General features: G+C 37.3%; 1 protein-coding gene across 2 annotated transcripts in view; it reads left to right on the plus strand.

The window, feature by feature from the left end:
• Tmlhe (trimethyllysine hydroxylase, epsilon) overlaps positions 1 to 20,834 on the plus strand; it is a 120,392-nt gene that overhangs the window by 75,432 nt on the left and 24,126 nt on the right. For both annotated transcript variants that reach the window (XM_028785265.1, XM_028785264.1), the window contains 2 exons: positions 1,119 to 1,398; positions 2,626 to 2,745. In XM_028785265.1, coding sequence (XP_028641098.1) covers positions 1,119 to 1,398; positions 2,626 to 2,745 — 400 coding nt within the window. The remainder of the gene's footprint in view (positions 1 to 1,118; positions 1,399 to 2,625; positions 2,746 to 20,834) is intronic.

Consider the following 20,834-nt stretch of genomic DNA (forward strand, 5'->3'; position numbering starts at 1 on the left):
CACACACACACACACACACACACACACACACACACACACACACACACCACCGAGAGTACAAAGGGTTACTGGGTCCTACTAGTCAGGGAACTAACTCATCATGATAGCTGATGTGCCTACAGAATACTTGATATTACTAGGCAAGCTTGTATTTTGACAATTAGATAGCATTTACAAATATAAATTCTGTTCCTCCATTTCTGTTGATCTTTTCATATTCTCCCTCTTAAAATATTATACACATTAATTGCAAAACTTTGACAGATAGAATTTAATGCTTTGTTTGCTTTATGCCTTCAGTGGTGGGGGGCATAGGCATATGATGATATTTTTTAAATATTTTATTCTTTGATCATTTCATAAATGTATATAATGTGATTTGATCATATTTACCTCCCACCTGTTATCCTTGCTTATCTCCCTCCCACTTCAGCCAAATCCCTTCTTGCCAACAAGTCCTCCCCTACTCTGATGTCTTCATTGTGACCCAGGAGATTAGAAAGAGAGTATTTGGCAGGATAACCAACACTAAATATATTCGGAAAACATATAGAAACCTCCTCCTGTAGAAGCTTCCTAAAACAAATCAAACCCAGTAACCCTTTGGACTTTCTGTGGTGTGGACCACAGCAAAACAGTACCTGTGGACACAACAAGGCCATTGCATGCAGAAATCATGTTGGTTGTCACTGTTTGTGCATGATCAAACCAGCCAAAAGTACCAGGATGGATGAGGGAGAAACTCACTCATAAAGTCCCACCCATACCAGAAGAGTGGTTAGCTGAGGGAGGGAGAGACAGTTTTCTTTAGAAATATGGTCCCTGAGAGGCTAACCATGCCCCAGTAGATGGTACAATGCCCATACACTTACAGAAAATAGTAAGTAGACTCAGTGGGTTTAAAACAGCACAAAAAGATGTGAGTAGAAAGTATTGGGCAAGAGGAATTGGAAGACACAGAATGGGAGGTGGATTTGACCAAAACATATGCATCTATGAAAATATCAAATAATTAAAATGTTAAACTAATGTTGTAAAGAGAATGAATATATTTAAGTATTAAATATTTGTCAGTATTTCTAAATTTTCTTCTAATGCCTTTTTTTTCTCCTTAAAAGGGCCAGATGGTCATGTGACTAGATATGATCTGGATTGGCTAGTGAAAAACAGCTATGAAGGGCAGAAACAAAAGGTTATCCAACCTAGAATATTATGGAATGCTAAACTCTACCAGCAAGCCCAAGTTCCATCCGTTGATTTCCAGTGTTTTTTAGAAACAAATGAAGGGTTGAAGACGTTTCTGCAGAACTTTCTGCTGTATGGAATTGCATTTGTAGAAAATGTCCCTCCCACTGAAGAGCATACAGAAAAGTTGGCAGAAAGGGTCAGCTTAATCAGGTAATTTACTACATTTCTGATATTCACAATAACTAATATCTAGAACATGAGCACCAATTAAAAGATGTACAAAGAGCTAGCTTGTGGAGTACTTGTTTCAAATGTAATAGACCCAAGTTTAGTCTCCAGTATTCCATTCCTCACAATAATTTCTCTGTTTCTCTCCTCCTCCCCAGCTCTCTCTCCCTCCTCTTTCTGTCATTAGTTCTTCCTTGTAGTGTAATCTGTTCAAAAGAGGACTGAATTTGTACTATATATTTAAAAAAAAACAGGTTGATGTCCCTGGGAGGCCTACACTTTTCTGAGAGGAGGTGGGAGTGGGGTGGGGTGGATCTGGGGGAGAGGGGAGGTGGAGGAAAGAGATTGGGGGAGGAGAGGGAGGATATATGAGAGAAGAATTAAAAAGGGGTCTAAAAATCATCCATCTTAGATTTCTAACTTTCAATCATAGATTGGTTGTTAATGCCTTATTGAATATATTATATTGCATTCATTAGAATATTCACATCCTAAATTTTATTTTGGTCTTACAGCAACCTTTTAGTCATGTGTTTTATTCTCTATTCCACTGATAAGCACATGATGCTAAGATATACTCAGTGACTTTTCCATGATCACTCTGATATAGAGTATATAGAGTAGTATAGAGATTTAAATACCGTAGATTTCTTGCACCTAAATACAGTATTATTTTTATTACTATTCTTCACTTCTCATTTTCTCTTTTCTTTATTCTTCTATGTTCAAAAGATTAAATGAAGACAAACATCTCTATAATACATGAATAAAATGGAAACTCTTCTGTCACTCTTGGTTATTATATTATCTAATATGTTAGAAAAGTACTATTGTTGAAAATCTGAATATCAATGAAAGACAGGAGTTGTTATATAAATTAATTAAAATTGTCCCTTACTACAAGCAGCCACACCATTGTTTCTATAAAAGGAAAGTAAATACAGGGAATGACTTTGAATGAGGAGACTATAAAAGTAGTATATAATCAATATGCAGTGATCCTTGAGATTTCAGAATGTATGTTTTCAATTCATGTTCCTAGAATGTCAATTGGTAAGAGAATTTTCAAGACTTGTATTTTAACTGTCAATTTCACCTTATAAATAGCAATATGTAACAATAACTATTATATATGCATATATATGAAACAATGATGAATGAAATAAATTTACAAATATGTAATAGTTTTTTCTTGATTTTATTTGACAGAGAAACCATCTATGGAAGGATGTGGTATTTCACTTCAGATTTTTCTAGAGATGACACTGCATACACCAAGCTAGCTCTCGATCGGCATACTGACACTACCTACTTTCAAGAGCCCTGTGGGTGAGTATATTAGAATTTTCCAGTGTAGTATCCTTCTTGTTGATGGTCTTGAGTAGTTTCTTAATCATTGTCTATTCTATTTCAATGAAGATTATACCTACATACTGTGGACTTATATGAGTGTGTCTCTGTCTTCCCCTGGAAACGTAGTCATTTTGAAATATTCTAGTTCAGTCTTCGTTAAACTTTTAGGAATAAAGTTTGTATCAAAAATATAACACATGTATATGTAGTATATATGAAAAAAGACAGACACTGGCTTATACTGTAGCCCTAGCTGCTTTTTCCTAGAACTAGAACCCACCTTGAAAAATCCTAAATCACCTTACCTGAGTTTTACAAGCCACATGACTAAAATATTTTCTCAAAGTAATTACAATTCACCAAAACAGATAACTATGAGCTTTAGAAAATACATTTTGGCAAGGCCAGGCATGGTGGCATAGGCCTTTAATTCTAGTACTCAGGGAGGTAGAAGTAGATGGATTTTACTGTGTTCAGAGACAGCCTTGGCTATATAGTAAGAATTTATCTTTTAAAAATTTATATTTTCTTGCATTTTAGATACTGTATTATAGCAAAAGGGTCCATCCTATAAACACTGCTATTATTAGACTGATATTAAAAAGACTCTATATTATACTTACAAGAAATTGGAGAGAAGAAATGGCTGAAAAATAACTTTTTTCGTAGTAAATCAGTAGCTCATATACTATATTAAATTCCTTACTATTTGCTACTTATTAAAGGCCTCTATATTTGTTACTTTGTGGTTGTTTATCTTGTTTCTGCATACAGATTATGAGCCTGAAACAATATTAGTAAATTGATTGTATATGTACATATGTTTTTAAAAAGATAGTAGGAGAGGGTGATACCTAGCTGATTACTGTTACATTGATAACAGTAATTTATTTAGTTTATTTGAAGAGTTTGTATGTTAAGAATATTTTGGGCCAATGAGATAATTCATCTGGTTAGGATACTTGTCACCAAACCTGATGACCTGAGTTTAGTCCCTGGAACATCCACATGGTGGAATGGGAGAACCGATCCCCACAATTTTCCTCTGGCTTCCATACATGTGCCATGGCATGCACATATGTTCACATATGATGACCAGATATAAACAACTATGTTTACATTTTACCTTTTCTAGGCAATTATAAAGACTGAGTAGTTTTGTAGCATAGAGTTATTAGTGAAGAGTTAAGGCTGTGACATCAACTAGACCTTGATCTGCAACCCAGTCTGAACATATATTATTAGCTTTTTGATGTTGAGCATGTAAGTTAAAATCCCCAAGCTTCCATATCTTCATCTGCAAAATGAGATTAGTAATACAATCGACCCATCAATATTGATAAGAAATTAAATTATGTGATAAATTTAAAGCACTTTACATTATACTCAACACTAAGTATTCAGTAAAGATTAGTTGTAATTCACTTTAGTTATTGTAATCACCACTATCATCTTCATTGTTACATGTCTAACCTTTCTAAAGCCACCTTTGCTTTAGGTGTCATCCTTTCTTTAACTGTAGCTTTTCCTCTATCTTTAGCCTTCCCACACCTGCTGACTTCCTATCATTCAGCTTTATTAATTATCTACTTTTGTGTATTTGTCTAGACTTTATATTCTTTTTTCTTTGTGTGTGTATTCTTCTTATATCCTTTTTTTGAAAAGGCTCAAAAGAAACATTTTAATGAATTCCCTTACAACAGAAATATGGCAAAGATGTTCACTATTTCTGAAACTGCTTTTCATAGTTCTTGTTTTGGCCAATGGTAAATGGAGGTTGCAAGAGAAAAATCAAAACTGTCAGTGTTTTCAAATAACAAACAATGAAGGCTAATTTCATAAAGAAAATCTTAAAACCCATTAAGCCATAAATTACAAATGATGGATAAAAACCCAATACTTGTGGGTAATTTAGTATTGTGCAGATAAATTCTCCAGCAAATTAACATAAATTTAATGGTATTACAAGCAAAATTTCAGCAGAATTTTTAACATCTCATCAAACTAACTCTAAAATAAGAAGAGAAAACAAACACCATTAGTATTGAATTATTTTGAAGAAAAAAAAGAGCAGGAACATTCATCTACTAAAATGGATTTAGAGCTACTATAACAAATTGTCTCAACAAGATGGCCTAAAACAACAGGCTTTTATGCTCTCACAGTTCTGCAAACTTTACATCCAAAGTCAAGATGTTGGCAGGGCCACAGTCCCTCAGGAAGCACTGTGGGAAATCCATGCCCTGACTGTTCCAGGGTCTGTGGATTGTTGATATTTCTTAGCTTTCCTTAGCGTGTGGCTACATCCCTCTAGTCTCAGCCTCCATCTTCACATGACTTCTTCTGTATGTCCATGTTTTCTCCTCTTCTCTTTTGTAAAGGCCCTTGTCATTATAGTTAGGACACACCCAGTTAATCCAGGATAAGACTCTTTGTTTAATTACATCTATAAAGACTCTTTTCTGTGTAAGATGACATTTACAAGCGCCAAGTACTTGGATGTGTATATGTTTTTCAAGGGAGGCCAACATTTAACACAATGAACTCTCTCTAACACCTACAAGACATAATGTGAACCCCATGCTCTAGTTCTGTTATACTTATGCAACTATTCCAAGAGTCCAACAGAACAAAATAAAATTCAGAAAGTTCCAAGCTGGAAATTGAACATATGTGATAATGAATGTCATGCCTGGATTTCTGTTGCTGTAATGACCACTATGTCCAGTAACAACTTGAGGATGAGAAGTTTTATTTCAGCCAATGCATCCATATTTATCATCAAGGGAAACTAGAACAGGAGCTTAAGGCAGAATTGAAGAAGAGATCATGGAAGAATGATGCTTAGTGGCTTGCTCCTTATGGCTTCCTCAAACTTCTTATACAACCCATGCCTACCTGCTTGAAGATAGGACCTCCCACAGTGCTCCAGGCCCTCCCTCATAAACCCACATGCCCACAGACATCCCCTGATGGTGTTTTCTTCGTTAAGATTCTGCCTCTCCAGATATGCCTAGGTTTGAGTCAAGTTGACAAGAACTAGCCACCACAACTGACATGACAAACCAGCTAAATCAAAAAGTGAAACAGTTTAAGAAACAAATTTTAAAAACAAACTATAAGGCTGTAGAGATGGCTCAGTGGTTAAGAGCACTGATTGCTCTTCCACAGGTCCTGAGTTCAATTCCCAGCAACCACATGGTGGCTCACAACCATCTGTAATGGGATCTGTTGGCCTCTTCTGGTGTGTCCAAAGACAGTGGCAGTATACTCACATACATAAAATAAATAAACAAACCTTTAAAAAAATTTTAAATGCTTTAAAATAAAAGCAAACTATGTGGACATCATTGTAACTCAGACCTTACTTCATAAATAATGTCAAGCTAAAAAATACAAGTAGATTAAAAACCTAAAGATTAAGAAATGATGGTGTGAATATAGAAAAAATATGGGTGAAAAGACCCAAGCCAAAAGGTTAAAAGTTGGCACCTTTTATTACAATGAAGTTAAAATTGTCTTCTTCCTTAGAGAGTTCCAAATAATATATGTCTGGAAAGTAAAATTTGATTCACCTTCTCTTAACTTTGGACAGAATCTTATGATTCATGTTCAATACAAATAAATCATACAAAAAAATAAAAATTAATCCCATTTGGCCAAGCAGTGGTGGCATATGCCTTTAATCTCAGCACTTGGGAGGCAGAAGCAGGTGGATCCCTGAGTTCAAGGCCACCCTGGTCTGCAGAGTGAGTTCCAGAACAGCCAGGTCTACACAGAGAAACCCTGTCTCAAAAAACCAAATAAATAAATAAATATAGATAGATAGATAGATAGATAGATAGATAGATAACTCCATTATAGAAAAGCCTCGGATGTATCATATAAGATGAGAACACCATCATCACTGATAAATTTTCTTTATATTACATACCCTTTGATGTTATCTGATGAGTGAGACACAATGCTTCTAAGGTCTTTTTTTTTTTTTAGAAAATTCCTGAGCCCAATGTGGCCGTTAGAATACCTCAGATAAGACCAAATTAGACAACATTCTACAGAATGTTTGGCCAATATTCTTTAAAACTCCAAAGATTATTAAACACATGAACACACACTGAGAAACTGCCTTAGATAAAAGAGACTAAGGAGATGTGGCAGCTGAATGTAATATATTGTCCTGAACTGTGTATTAGAACAATCCAAAGAAACACATGTAAGAACTGGAGAAATCAGAATGTCTGTGGTCTAGTTAATACTGTTAAACCATATAACTGCCTTGCTTTTTTGACTAATGTGTCAACTTATGTGGAGGTTAGCAACTAGCAAGAGCTTAGAGGAACTAATAAGATTACTCTGTAATTTCTTTACAACTTTTCTGTAAATGCAAATTATTCTAAATTAAAACATTTTGCCATATATAAAAGATATTCTTCTCAACAAAAGAGAATAAGAGATGCTAGTATGACTGCATAGGGGTTGATGTCAAAAGTATCCCCTCTCCAGGAAAAAGACATCAGGATGGGTATGGCCCTCATGCCTCACTGAACAATGACAGGGGACTGGAGCCATTACAAGGTCCCCTTCAATTACTGGAGGTCAGGCCTCTATCCCCGCCTTCACAAGATTAGAATCAACACAGCCCTTCTGTACTTAGAGAAGGGAGGAGATGTCAAGGGCAGCCCTGCTTACCCACTGAAGGCCTAAAATCAGCCATAAGCCTAAAATCAGCAATAGGCCTGTCATACATGTATACTAACACCAAGTCTTGGGTCTCTGTGGAAAAACATTGAAACAGATGGCTATAAGCTAATGTCAACAGGCAGCTTTTGTGGAAATTTACCAGCCTGAGTAGTCATAGACCTTGTAAATAGGTAGCCTTGGCAGACAATACCAACTTAGATAAGGACAAGTGAATCATAAGCAGAGTCATAGTGATCTGTCCCCTGAACCTTCACCCAGCCAATATCCTGTTCTGAAAGATATCTGTATTCCCCCTGAACACCCACACTCCAGTGTCATCCCCTTCCCCACATCCTGTCTTTCTGTGTTTATAACCCCTGTGTGAATGAATTATGATTGAAAAAATAAATAAATTATAAAAAAAGAATTAAAAAAGAGAGAGATGCTAGTATGAAGTAAATGAAATTCTAAAAATACACAGAACTCCAATAAGTTAATGAGAAAGTTGAGAAACTCAACAGAAAAATGGATAAATTTATGAACAGGTGAGTACCTGACCAGAAATTTTATTTACATTTCAGATGTAATACCATTTCCCACCAACCCAGGAACCCCCTATCCGACCCCCTCCTCCTGCTTCTATGAGGATATGCCCCCACTCACCTTCCCATTCCCAACTCCCCACCCATGTTTTCTCCCACACTGGGGCATGAAGCCTTCACTGGACCAAGGACTCCCTCACCTACCTATGCCTGACACTGTCATCCTCCCCTACATATACAGCTGGAGCCATGGGTCCCTCCCTATGTGCTCCCAGGCTAGTGGTTTAGACCCTGGGAGCTCTGGTTGGTTGGTATTGTTGCTTTCCCCATGGGGCCACAAACCCCTTGAGCTCCTTTAGTCTTCTCTCTCACTCCTCCATTGGGAACCCCATGATCAGTTCAATGGTTAGCTGTGAACATCCGCCTCTGAATATGTCAGACTCTGGCAGACCTCTAAGGAGACAGCTATGTCAGGCTCCTGTCAGCATTTACTTCCTGGCATTCACATCAATGTCTACCTTTGGTGACTGCACATGGGATGGATACCCAGGTGGAGCAGTCTCTGGACACCTCCTCCTTCAGTTTCTCTCCCACACTTTGTCTCCATATTTGCTCCCATGAGTATTTTGTTACTCCTTCTAAGAAGGGCCAAAGCACCCACACTTTGGTCTTCCTTGTTCATGAGCTTCATGTGGTCTGTGTCTTGTATCTTGGATATTGCGAGCTTTGGGGCTAATAACCAATTATCAGTGAGTCCACACTATGTGAATTCTTTTGTGATTGGATTACCTCACACAGGATGATATTTTCTAGTTCCATCCATTTACCTAAGAATTTCTCGAATTCATTGTTTTTAATAGCTGAATAATATTCCATTGTGTAAATGTACCACAATTTCTGTATCCATTCCTCTCTTGAAGGACATCTGGCTTCTTTCCAGCTTCTAGCTATTATAAATAAGGCTGCTATGAACTTGTGGAGCATGTGTCCTTGTATATGTTAGAGCATCTTCTGGGTATATGCCCAGGAGTGGTATAGCTGGGTCCTCAGGTAATGCTATGTCCAATTTTCTGAGGAAACACCAGACTGATTTCCAGAGTGGTTGTACCTGCTTGCAATCCCACCAACAATGGAGGAGTGTTCCTCTTTCTCCACACCCTCGCCAGCATCTACTATCACCTGAGTTTTTAATCTTAGCCATTCTGACTGGTGTGAGGTGGAATCTCAGGGTTGTTTTGATTTGCATTTCCCTGATGACTAAGGATATTGAACATTTCTTTAGGTGCTTCTCGGCCATTTGAGTTTCCTCAGTTGAGAATTCTTTGTTTAGCTCTGTATCCTATTTTTGATAGAGTTATTTGGTTGTCTGGAGTCTAGTTTTTTTGAGTACTTTGCATATATTGGCTATTAGCCCTCTATCTGATATGGAATTGGTAAAGATCTTTTCCCAAACTGTTGGTTGCCATTTTGACCTATTGACAATGTCCTTTGCCTTACAGAAGCTTTGCAATTTTATAACGTCCCATTTGTCAATTCTTGATCTTAGAGCATAAGCCATTGCTGTTCTGTTCAGGAATTTTTTCCCCTGTGCCTAGGTATTCCAAGGTCTTCCCCACCTCTTCTATTAGTTTCAGTGTATCTGGTTTTATGTGGAGGTCCTTTATCCACTTGGACTTAAGCTTTGTACAAGGAGATAAGAATGGATCAATTTGCATTCTTCTACATGCTGACCTCCAGGTGAACCAGCACCATTTGTTGAAAAAGCTGTCCTTTTCCCACTGGACAGTTTTAGCTCCTTTGTCAAAGATCAAGTGACTATAGGCATGTGGGTTCATTTCTGTGTCTTCAATTCTACTCCATTGATCTTCCTGCCTGTCTCTGTACCAATACCAGGTAGTTTTTATCACTATTGCTCTGTAGTACAGCTTGAGGTCAGGGATGGTGATTCCCCCAGAAGTTCTTTTATTGTTGAGAATAGTTTTTGCTATCCTGTTTTTTTTCTTTTTGTTATTCCAAATAAGTTTGCAAATTGCTCTTTCTATCTCTATGAAGAATTGATTTGGAATTTTGATGGGGATTGCCTTGAATCTGTAGATTGCTTTTGGCAAGATGGCCATTTTTACTATATTAATGCTGCCAATTAGTGAACAGGGGAAATATTTCAACCTTCTGAGATCTTTTTCAGTTTCTTTCTTCAGGGACTTGAAGTTCTTGTTGCTTGCTTAGATTCACACCAAGGTATTTTATATTATTTGTGACTATTGTGATAGGTGTGATTTCCTTAATTTCTTTCTCAGCCTATTTATCCTTGGAGTAGAGAAAGGCTACTGATTTGTTTGAGTTGATTTTGTAACCAGACACTTTGCTGAAGTTGTTTATCAGGTTTAGGAGTTCTCTGGTGGAAGTTTTGGGGTCACTTAAGTATACTATCATATCATCTGCAAATAGTGAGATTTTGACTTCTTCCTTTCCTATTCATACTCCTTTGACTTCCGTTTGTTGTCTAATTGCTCTAGCTAGGACTTCCAGTACTATATTAAATAGGTAGGGAGAGAGTGGGCAGCCTTGTCTGGTACCTGATCTTAGTGCGATTACTTCAAGTTTCTCTCCATTTAGTTTGATGTTGGCTACTGGCTTGCTGTATATTGCTTTTACTATGTTTAGGTATGTGTCTTTAATTCCTGATCTTTCCAAGAGTTTTACCATGAAGGGATGTTGAATTTTGTCAAATGCTTTCTCAGCATCTAGTAAGATGATCAGGTGGGTTTTTTTTTTGAGTTTGTTTATATAGTGGATTACATTGATGGATTTCTGAGTATTGAACCATCCCTGCATTCCTGGGATAAAGCCTAGTTGATCATGATGGATGATTGTGTTGATGTGTTTTTGGATTTGGTTTATGAGAATTTTATTGTGTATTTTTTCATTGATATTCATAAGGGAGATTGGTTTGAAGTTCTCTTACTTTGTTGGGTCTTTGTGAGATTTAGGTATGAGCGTAGTTACACCTTCATAGAATGAATTGGGTAGTGTTCCTTCTGTTTCTATTTTGTTGAATAGTTTGAAGAGATATGGTCTTAGGTCTTCCTTGAAGGTCTGATAGAATTCTGCACTGGTCCTGGTCTTTTTTGGTGGGAAGACTTTTAATGTGTGCTTCTATTTCTTTAGGGGTTATGGGACTGTTTAGATGGTTTATCTGCTCCTGATTTAAGTTTGGTACCTGGTATCTGTCTAGAAAATTGTTCATTTCATCCAGATTTTCCAGTTTTGTTGAGTATATGCTTTTGTAGTAGGATCTGATGATTTTTTTAATTTCCTCAGTTTCTCTTGTTATGTCTCCCTTTTCAATTGTGATTTTATTAATTTGAATACTGTCTCTCTGCCCCCTGGTTAGTCTGGCCAAGGGTTTATCTATCTTGTTGATTTTCTCGAAGAACCAGCTCCTGGTTTTGTTCATATTTCGTATAGTTCTTTTTGTTTCTACTTGGTTGATTTCAGCCCTCAGTTTATTTCCTGCTGTCTACTCCTCTTGGTTATATTTGCTTCTTTTTATTTTAGAGCTTTCAGGTGTTCTGTCAAGTTGCTAGTGTATGCTCTCTCCAGTTTCTTTTTGTATGCACTTAGAGCTATGAGTTTTTCTCTTAGCACTGCTTTCATGGAATCCCACAATTTTTGGTGTGATGTGTCCTCATTTTCGTTAAATTAAAAAGTCTTTAATTTCTTTATTTCTTCCGTGACCAAGTCATCATTGAGTAGGGCGTTCTTCAGTTTCCTTGTGTATGTGGGCTTTCCATTGTTTTTGTCATTATTGAAAAACAGCCTTGCATCTGATAGGATGTAAAGGATTATTTCAGTCTTTTTGTATCTGTTGAGGCCTGTTTTGTGACCAACTATATGGTCTGTTTTGGAGAAGGTACCATGAGGTGCTGAGAAAAAGGTATATTTTTTTGTTTTAGGATGAAATGTTTTATAGATATCTGTTAAATCCTTTTGGTTTATAGCTTCTGTTAATTTCATTGTATCTCTTTAGTTTCTTTTTCCATGATCTGTCCATTGCTGAGAGTGGGTTGGTGAAATTCCCCACTATTATTGTGTGAGGTGCAATGTGTGCTTTGAGCTTTAGTAAAGTTTCTTTTATGTATATGTGAGCCCTTGCATTTGGAGCATAGATGTTCAGAATTGAGAGTTCACCTTGGTAGATTTTTCCTTTGATGAGTATGAAGTGTCCTTCCTTATCTTTTTTGATTACTTTTGGTTGAAAGTCGATTTTATTTGATATTAGAATGGCTATTCCAGCTTGCTTCTTGGGACCATTTGCTTGGAAAATTGTTTTCCATCCTTTTACTCTGAGGTAGTGTCTGTGTTTGTCACTCAGGTGCGTTTTCTGTATGAAGCAAAATTCTGGGTTCTGTTTATGTATACACTCTGATAGTCTATGTCTTTTTATTGGGGAATTGAGTCCATTGATGTTATGTGATATTAAGGAAAAATGATTGTTGCTTCCTGTTATTTTTGTTAGTAAAGGTGGAATTATGTTTGTGTAGCTATCTTGTTTTGGGGGTTGTTGGAAGATTACTTTGTTGCTTTTTCTGGGTTGTAGTTTCCCTCCTTGTGTTGGCGTTTTCCATCAGTTATCCTTTGAAGTGCTGGATTTGTGGGAAGATATTGTGTAAATTTGGTTTTGTCATGGAATATCTTGTTTTCTCCATCTATGGTAATTTTGAGTTTTGCTGGGTATAATAGTTTGGGCTGGCATTTGTGTTCTCTTAGGATCTGTATGATATATGTCCAGGATCTTCCCGCTTTTATAGTCTCTGGTGAGAAGTCTGGTATAATTCTTATAGGTCTGCCTTTATATGTTACTTGACCTTTTTCCCTTACTGCTTTTAATATTTTTCTTTGTTTTGTACATTTGATGTTTTGTTTATTATGTGACGGGAGGAATTTCTTTTCTGGTCTAGTCTATTTGTAATTCTGTAGGCTTCTTGTATGTTCATGGGCATCTCGTTCTTTAGGTTAGAGAAGTTTTCCTCTATAATTTTGTTGAAGATGTTTCCTTGCCCTTTAAGTTGAGAATCTTCACTCTCATCTATACTTATTATCCTTAGGTTTGGTCTTCTCTTGGTCCTGGATTTCCTGGATGTTTTGGGTTAGGAACTTTTTGCATTTTGCATTTTCTTTGACAGTTGTGTCAATGTTTTCCATGGTATCTTCTTTACCTGAGCTTCTCTCTTCTATCTCTTGTAATCTGCTGGTGATGCTTGAATCTATGACTCCTGATTTCTTTCCTAGGTTTTCTATCTCCAAGGTTGTCTCCCTTTGTGATTTCTTTGTTTCTCCTTCCATTTTAGATCCTGGATGGTTTTGTTCATTTCCTTCACCTGTTTGATTGTATTTTCCTGTATTTCTTTAAATAAGGGATTTATTTGTTTCCTCTTTAAGCGCTTCTACTTGTTACCTGTGTTCTCCTGCATTTCTTTAACAGAGTTATTTATATCCCTCTTAAAGTCCTCTATCATCATCATGAGAAGTGATTTTAATTCTGAATCCTGCTTTTCCGGTGTGGTGGGGTGTCCAGGACTTGCTATGGTGGGAGAACTGGGTTCTGATTATGCCAGGTAACTTTGGTTTCTGTTGCTTATGTTCTTGAGCTTGCCTTTTGCCATCTGGTTAACTTTAGTGCTACCTACACTTTTATAGCTAAGCTTTTAAAAAAATCTACAGTTAATTCCTTTCAAAAATTATTATTTCTCATTATGATAGTTCCATATATTTTTATAATGTACTTTAAACATATCCAACCCTACTATTGATCTTACCTATCTATACTCCTCCCTTTCTGTTTTATTATCCCTAGTCGTCCCCCTTTCAGTTTCATGGGGTTTTTTTAGCCCTTATCTACATCATGTTCAATAAAACATGTAATACTTGTTTTATGGCACTGACTTACTTTGCATAACACTTTGATCTCTATTTCCAGTCATTTTTCAACAAGTGACATATTTTCATTCTTCTTAAAAGCTAAAAACATATTTGGGTGTAAATGTGTTGGGTGTAAATGTGTTAGAGTGTGTTGTGTGTATCTGTGTATGTGTGTGTGAAAGAGGAGGGGCAACAGATGGACAGACAAACAGACTGACAGACAGCGAGACTTTCTTTCTGCTCTATTGGTAGGTTGTTAGGAATATTTTATAACTCAGCTGCTGTGGATTTTGTGGCAATAAACACAGAGCTGCAACTGTCTTTGTGGTACACTTAGTTTCTTTGGGTATAGTTATACATAGTGATATATCAGAGGAGTGATATATCTAAATTAGTTTTTTGTTTTCCTTTTATAGAAAATACATTTTTCTCATACAATATATATCCTTATTATGGTTTCTCTTCCTCTACTCTTCCCAGTTCCTCCCTACCACCCCTCCTATCCAGATCTAACACATCAGAATAGGACAAAATAAACGAAAGCAAAAGAGCCAAAGAAAAGACACAGAAAATGGATATAGATGCAGAGACCCACTGGTTCACACACTCAGGAGTCCTATAAACACACTAAACTAGAAACCATAATATATACTCAAAGGACCTGTAGCGTAAAAAGAAGAAACAATATATAAAAATTAAGTAAAATAAACTTTGTAAAAAGCAAAAACCTTGATGTGACATTATAAGACAAAGAACCTGCAAAGAGTTCATTTTTTGTTGGCCATCTACTCCTGGGAATGTTACCTTATGCTTAAGAGTAGTTTGTGTCTCCAAGGCCTCCAGCACATATATAGCAGAGGACTGCCTTGTCTGGCCTCAGTGGGAGAAAATGTGCCTAATCCTTGAGAGATTTGAGGCCCAGGGAAGGGGAATGGCAGAGGGGGAGCACCCTCTTGGAGGCAAGAGAGAGAAGGAATGGGAGGAGGAACTGTGTGTGTGTGGGGGGGACAAGTAGGGGAGGCAATGGCTTGAATATAAATAAATAAAATAATTTAAAAAGAAAAAGAGTAGTTTGTTTCCCCAGTGAGATACCCTTAGGGGGAAAAACCTAATTTATTAGCAAGTAGTTACCAACTAGAGATTGCTTGAGGGTTAGGCATGAGTGCATATGTTTACTTTTCTTTTCAGCCTTAGTTCCTCATCAGGTACAGACACATGTAGGCTCTGTGAGTGCTGCTTGAGTTCATATGTGCTCAAATCTTATTGATTTAGAAGGTTTTATTGCCTTGATGTCCTCTGTATCCTCTGGCTCTTACACTCTTTCTGTCTCCTCTTCTACAAGGAAGCCATAATATAACACACACACACACACACACACACACACACACACATGTACGCACCCACGCGCATGTGCCTGGATATATAACTACAATCTGCTCAGCTGTTCAGTATTATTTATACGTATATGATTCTGGGACTAGCCAACCACTTAGTATTAGATAAACCAATTAAGTAATTCATCTCTGAAGAAAACTATTTTACCTGCTCTCAACGTTCTTTATTGACTATACTTCTTTGTTTAGGGTTAGGGCCCCATGAGGTTTCCCTCTTCCATGTTAACATGTTTAATGTTTTACTTCTTCAGGTCTTATTTAGGAAGCCATATTGTATCATGGGTAAAGCTTTTCTGTGGTTTCTAAGAGATACAATGTCATAGAAGATTTCTTGGTCCTCTGGCTCTTAAATTTTTTTTGGCCTCCTCTCCCCTCTTCTGCAATGTTCCCTGAACATTAGGTGTGGGAGTTGTATTGTGGATATATCAACTGGGAATGGGTACCCCATGATCATTTTTTCTGCATTTTGACTGGTTGTACTTTTCTATAATAGTTTCTATCTATTGAAAAGAGTAATTTTATTTCATTTTGGTTTTGTTTTGTGGTAAGGTGAGAGCTGCACTTACCTGTGGGTATAAGGATAAATATTTAGAAAGCAATTAGGAATTATGTTGGTGAAGGGGTATGGATTTCTAGTGCCAAGCATGATTTCCCTCCTGTTGAGCAAGCCTTAAATATAATTAGAAAGCTGTTGGTTACATCTAAGATATAAGTGCTACTGTTGCACCCATAAGGCAATTGTGCCATCCTGGTCATCCTTACATTTCATGAATGTGACAGCATGATAAAATTATTGATTCCCTCTCTTGAAAACTTGTATGTCACCCTCTCATATCTGAAGTACATGGTGTCTTCAGCAATGAGAACTAACTTCAACCTTTGGGTGGCAACTAAGGCCAACAGTAATAGACTATATTGTGTTGGGAGTCTCTTGGATTCCCATGACTAACAACTCCAAAGGGGGTTTCTCATGGCTGGTATTGGAGTTTCTGTTAATCAATGTCTCCTGGAAAGAACATTGTTATCTCAAATAGGATAATTTCATTTAAACTATATATTATTATGTATTCACATATATTTATAGGTGCTATATATTACTCTAGGCGAATAAGTTACAGTATGATTTCTTATGGCCTTTAAAGTTGTTTTTCTTTTATTTTTCACATCATTTCTGCCTTCCGTTTCCTCCTTCCACCCACCCACCCCCAATCCTTATACCCTTGCAGTCCTTCTTTCAAACTCATGACCTCTTTTCTCATTAGTAAGTGTTGCATTCATATATGTATATTCACATATATTATTAAATAGAGCCTTCTCTATACAATGCTATTTGTATGTATATTTTCAGGGCTGATCTTTTGGTATTGGATAACCAACTGATGTTTCAGACATCCCTGTTGATTTACCCTCTCCATTTTGATGCCCACTCCACAATTAAATCTTCCCTCCATTTTATCCCATTAAAATCACTTTCACCTTACTATTTCCCTAGACCCATATATCTGTCATCTTGTCAAAAAACAAATTCCAAATGGATCAAAAACCTCAATGTGAAAACTGAAACACTGAAACTGCTAGATGAAAACATAGGCAGGACCCTATATGACATAGGTGCAGGAAGGACATTCTGAATAAGACTCCATTTGCCCAGGAATTAAGGCCAACTATTAACAAGTGGGACCTCATAAAACTAAAATGCTTCTACACAGCTAAAGAAACAATCAATCAAGTGTAAAGGAAACATAAGAATGGGAGAGGATTTTTACCAGATATACATTTGACAGATGATTAATATCCAGAATGTATAAAGAATTCAAAGAACAGTCAAGAAAATGAAGAACCCAAGTTTTAAAGGTGCATGAGGCTATGAATCGGAACAGAGTTCCCAAAAGAAAAAATAAAAGTGACTAAGAAATAATCTCAAAATAGTTGGTCTTCTGTTTTAGAGTTTCTGTTGTTCTAACAAAGCACCATGACCAAAAGTAACTTGAAGATGAAAGGATTTATTTAATCTTACAATTTGTAGTTCACTATCAAGGGGAATCAGGGCAGGAACTCAATGCAAGAACCCAGAGTCAGGAACTGATAAAGAGGTTATGGATGAGTGCTACTTACTGTCTTGCTCTTTCTTGCTTTCTTAGTATTTTTTCTTATATACCCCAGGATCTGCCTATCCTGGAGTAGCACTACCCAAAATGGTCTGGACGCTCCCACATCAATCATTAATCAAGAAAATGCCCCACAGGCGTGTCTACAGACCAATCTTTGTTTTAGCTGGATGAACCTAACTTTATTATTATTTTTATTTACTTTACATCCTGATCACATCTTCCCCTCCCTCTTCTCCCATTCCCTCCTTCTCATCTTTCTGTAGGCTTAGATTTTTCTAATCCTACTTTATTTAGGGTTCTTGAATGCCTCAACCTCCAGTCTAACCCACTGAATAGCAGTTAGGGAGAAAGAAGGGTTAATAGGGAAAGGAGTTTGTGCACCTGTTTAGAAGTCGTTCTTTTGGACGATTTCACTCTTTGTTGTCAGGATACCAGAAGTATAGTACAATAGCAAACACCAAACACAAATCAGTAATGGCAGTCCAGTCCAGTAGCAAACACTAAACACAAATCAGTAGCAGTGGCTCGATCCAGCAGAAAATACTAGGCTCTACGGTGTAAACAGGAGACAGTGAAAGCAGCCAGAATCAGCCAAAATATGAAGAGAAGTTCTTTGGGACATTTCTCTATGAAATAAAGACCAGTGAAGACCAGTAAAGACAAGTAGCATTGGAATGCAAGAGCAACCTCTGTTTATGGGGTTCCATTCCAAAAATCATATGGCCTTTCAAGCATCTGTTCCAGCAAAACATCACATGTCCTCTTATGTGTCTACTTCAGCCAACATCCTCTCATAATACAGCTTCTAGAAAAATATCACATGATACAACTGAGTTTCCAAAGAAACCAGTAATTTCTGCTTCACATCCCCCCTTCTGTTTAAAAAAATAATCTTTTTTTCTAACATTAACAATCTATATGCAATAAAATAATTATGAGAACCATAAAACTAGAACTTTCCATCATATCTTAAATAAGTTACTTATGTACCATATATCAAACAATAGACAAACAAAACAACCTTAAATTTTTTTAAATAATTTATTTATTCTTTTCAAATCGTAATTTACTTATGCAGGGGTTATAAACACAGAAAGGTAGGATGTGGGGAAGGGGATGACACTGGAGTGTGGGTGTTCAGGGGGGATACAGATATCTTTCAGAACAGGATATTGGCTGGGTGAAGGTTCAGGGGACAGATCACTATGACTCTGCTTATGATTCACTTGTCCTTATCTAAGTTGGTATTGTCTGCCAAGGCTACCTATTTACAAGGTCTATGACTACTCAGGCTGGTAAATTTCCACAAAAGCTACCTGTTTACAATAGCTTGTAGCCATCTGTCTTAATGTTTTTCCACAGACACCCAAGACTTGGTGTTAGTATACATGTATGACAGGCCTATTGCTGATTTTAGGCCTATGGCTGATTTTAGGCCTTCAGTGTGTAAGCAGGGCTGCCCCTGACATCTCCTCCCTTCTCTAAGTATAGAAGGGCTGTGGTGATTCTAATCTTGTGAAGGTGGGGATAGAGGCCTGACCTCCAGTAATTGAAGGGGACCTTGTAATGGCTCCAGTCCCCCTGTCGTTGTCCAGTGAGGCATGAGGGCCATACCCATCCCGATGTCTTTTTCCTGGAGAGGGGATACTTTTGACATCAACCCCTATGCAGTCAGGCTTGTCCCTCAGGGAACCCAGAGAGATATTTTTGAATTTTATTTATATTCCCTTGCAGTGCTTAGCCTCGAAGCCTAAGCAAGAATTCAGATCACCAGTCAGAGGGGGTTCTGAGTGGCCTCGCTCTGCTTGGTCTAGGGGCGGAAGTCCCCTCTTTTAGGTTGGGTGGAGATGGGTTATGGGAGCACCCTGTATAAAGTAACAACCTCATCTTGAGTCTCGTGGTCCTCCAGAGCTAACTTATGATAATGTATCTGAATAGGATTTGCTACCAAATTATTTATCTGTTGTTTCACAGAGTTAGTCAGCATATTTGAGACCCAGGGACCAGAAGAAATAAGCAAAAATAACCCAAATAATGGTCCCAAGATGGGAGGAAGTAGGGCTGACAACCATGGAGAGGCTGAAAACCAATTCTTGTACCCGCACTCATCTTTCTCTTTCTCTCTCTGATTTTTCTCAGGGCCTTCTCTGAACTATTTCATGCTCTCTTAACCCTCCCTGTCTTGTCTATGTAAAGGCAACATTCTTCTTTAAGGGCTGTACACAGCCTTTTCTATTGTAATAGAGTAAATCAAGTCCAATAAGGATCTTTGTGATTTTTGGAGGTCTCTTCAGACAGCGAAACGAGGGATTTCTTCAGATTAGTGATGTCAGTCTCTAGCTGTTTGATGTTCTTGTCAATGGCCCTTCAAAGGTCTAAGTAGTATAAGTTTGGAGGCCAGCATCTGGATTAGAACTTGTAACAGTGGACATCGTGGGTGATTCATTTTTACCTAGAAAGGAAAAAGAAGAGAATTCTCAGGGAGATTTCTCTTCCCTGGATGTAAATTGTTATTCATCTTATTTATGGTTGGGCCTGGCTATGTGGGGGTATCTATTTATTTCATTAATCTTTTCGGTAGCCGGTTAGCTGTGCTTTCTGTGGTATCAAACAGGCATATCAATCCTCGGCCCCATAAGGGAACTGGGTCTGGGTCATTCCCTTTAAGGGTAAGAGGGTCTTTCTCCATATCTGTGGCATAGTTTTTATTGATCTCGGTGACGCTAGAGGCAGTCAGCAGCAGATTTGCCATGAGCTTTCAGTTTTAGAGAGTTAAAAGTGAACAGCACATGATGGAGAGTATTTCAGGGGGACTCCTTCTGGGGGGGGTACCATTCCCCCTCTTTTGTTTTTAAAGTCAATTTTTCAGAGTTCTTGTAAAATCAGGGCAGAAGTGCCAACAGTCACTCCTTCCACACTCAGAGAGTCATTAAGACACTATTTAAAGAAATATAACTCTATATTAATAATCTCTTTTATGAAAGGACTGTTATAGCACAGCTGACGACTAATCAGACTATATAATATATCGATTAGTAATAGCTTCTTCTACTTTTTGTGAGATTACTTCTCTTTTGTCAATTAATTGTTGAGGGAAATTAGGCTTTACATCTCTCTTGAGAATATTAAACAGAGACTTAAATTCTTTTGTGGAGAGCTAAAAGTAAGATCTTAGCCAATTAGCATCTCCTAGAAACTTTTGAAATTAATTTGAAATAAGTAAATTCTCTCTCTCTTTTTTTAGACCCTTTATCTGTTTTTTTGTTGGATATTTTACATATTTACCTTTCAATGTTATTTCCTCTCCCCTTCTCCCTCAAAACCCCTTATCCCATACCCCTTCCTCCTATTTTTATGAGGGTGTGCTCCAAACATCCTCCCAGTCCCATCTCCCTGCTCTTGAATTCCCAAAC

This window comes from Grammomys surdaster, unplaced genomic scaffold, assembly GCF_004785775.1.
Source record: "Grammomys surdaster isolate TR1022 unplaced genomic scaffold, NIH_TR_1.0 125178, whole genome shotgun sequence".
Classification (NCBI taxonomy): domain Eukaryota; kingdom Metazoa; phylum Chordata; class Mammalia; order Rodentia; family Muridae; genus Grammomys; species Grammomys surdaster.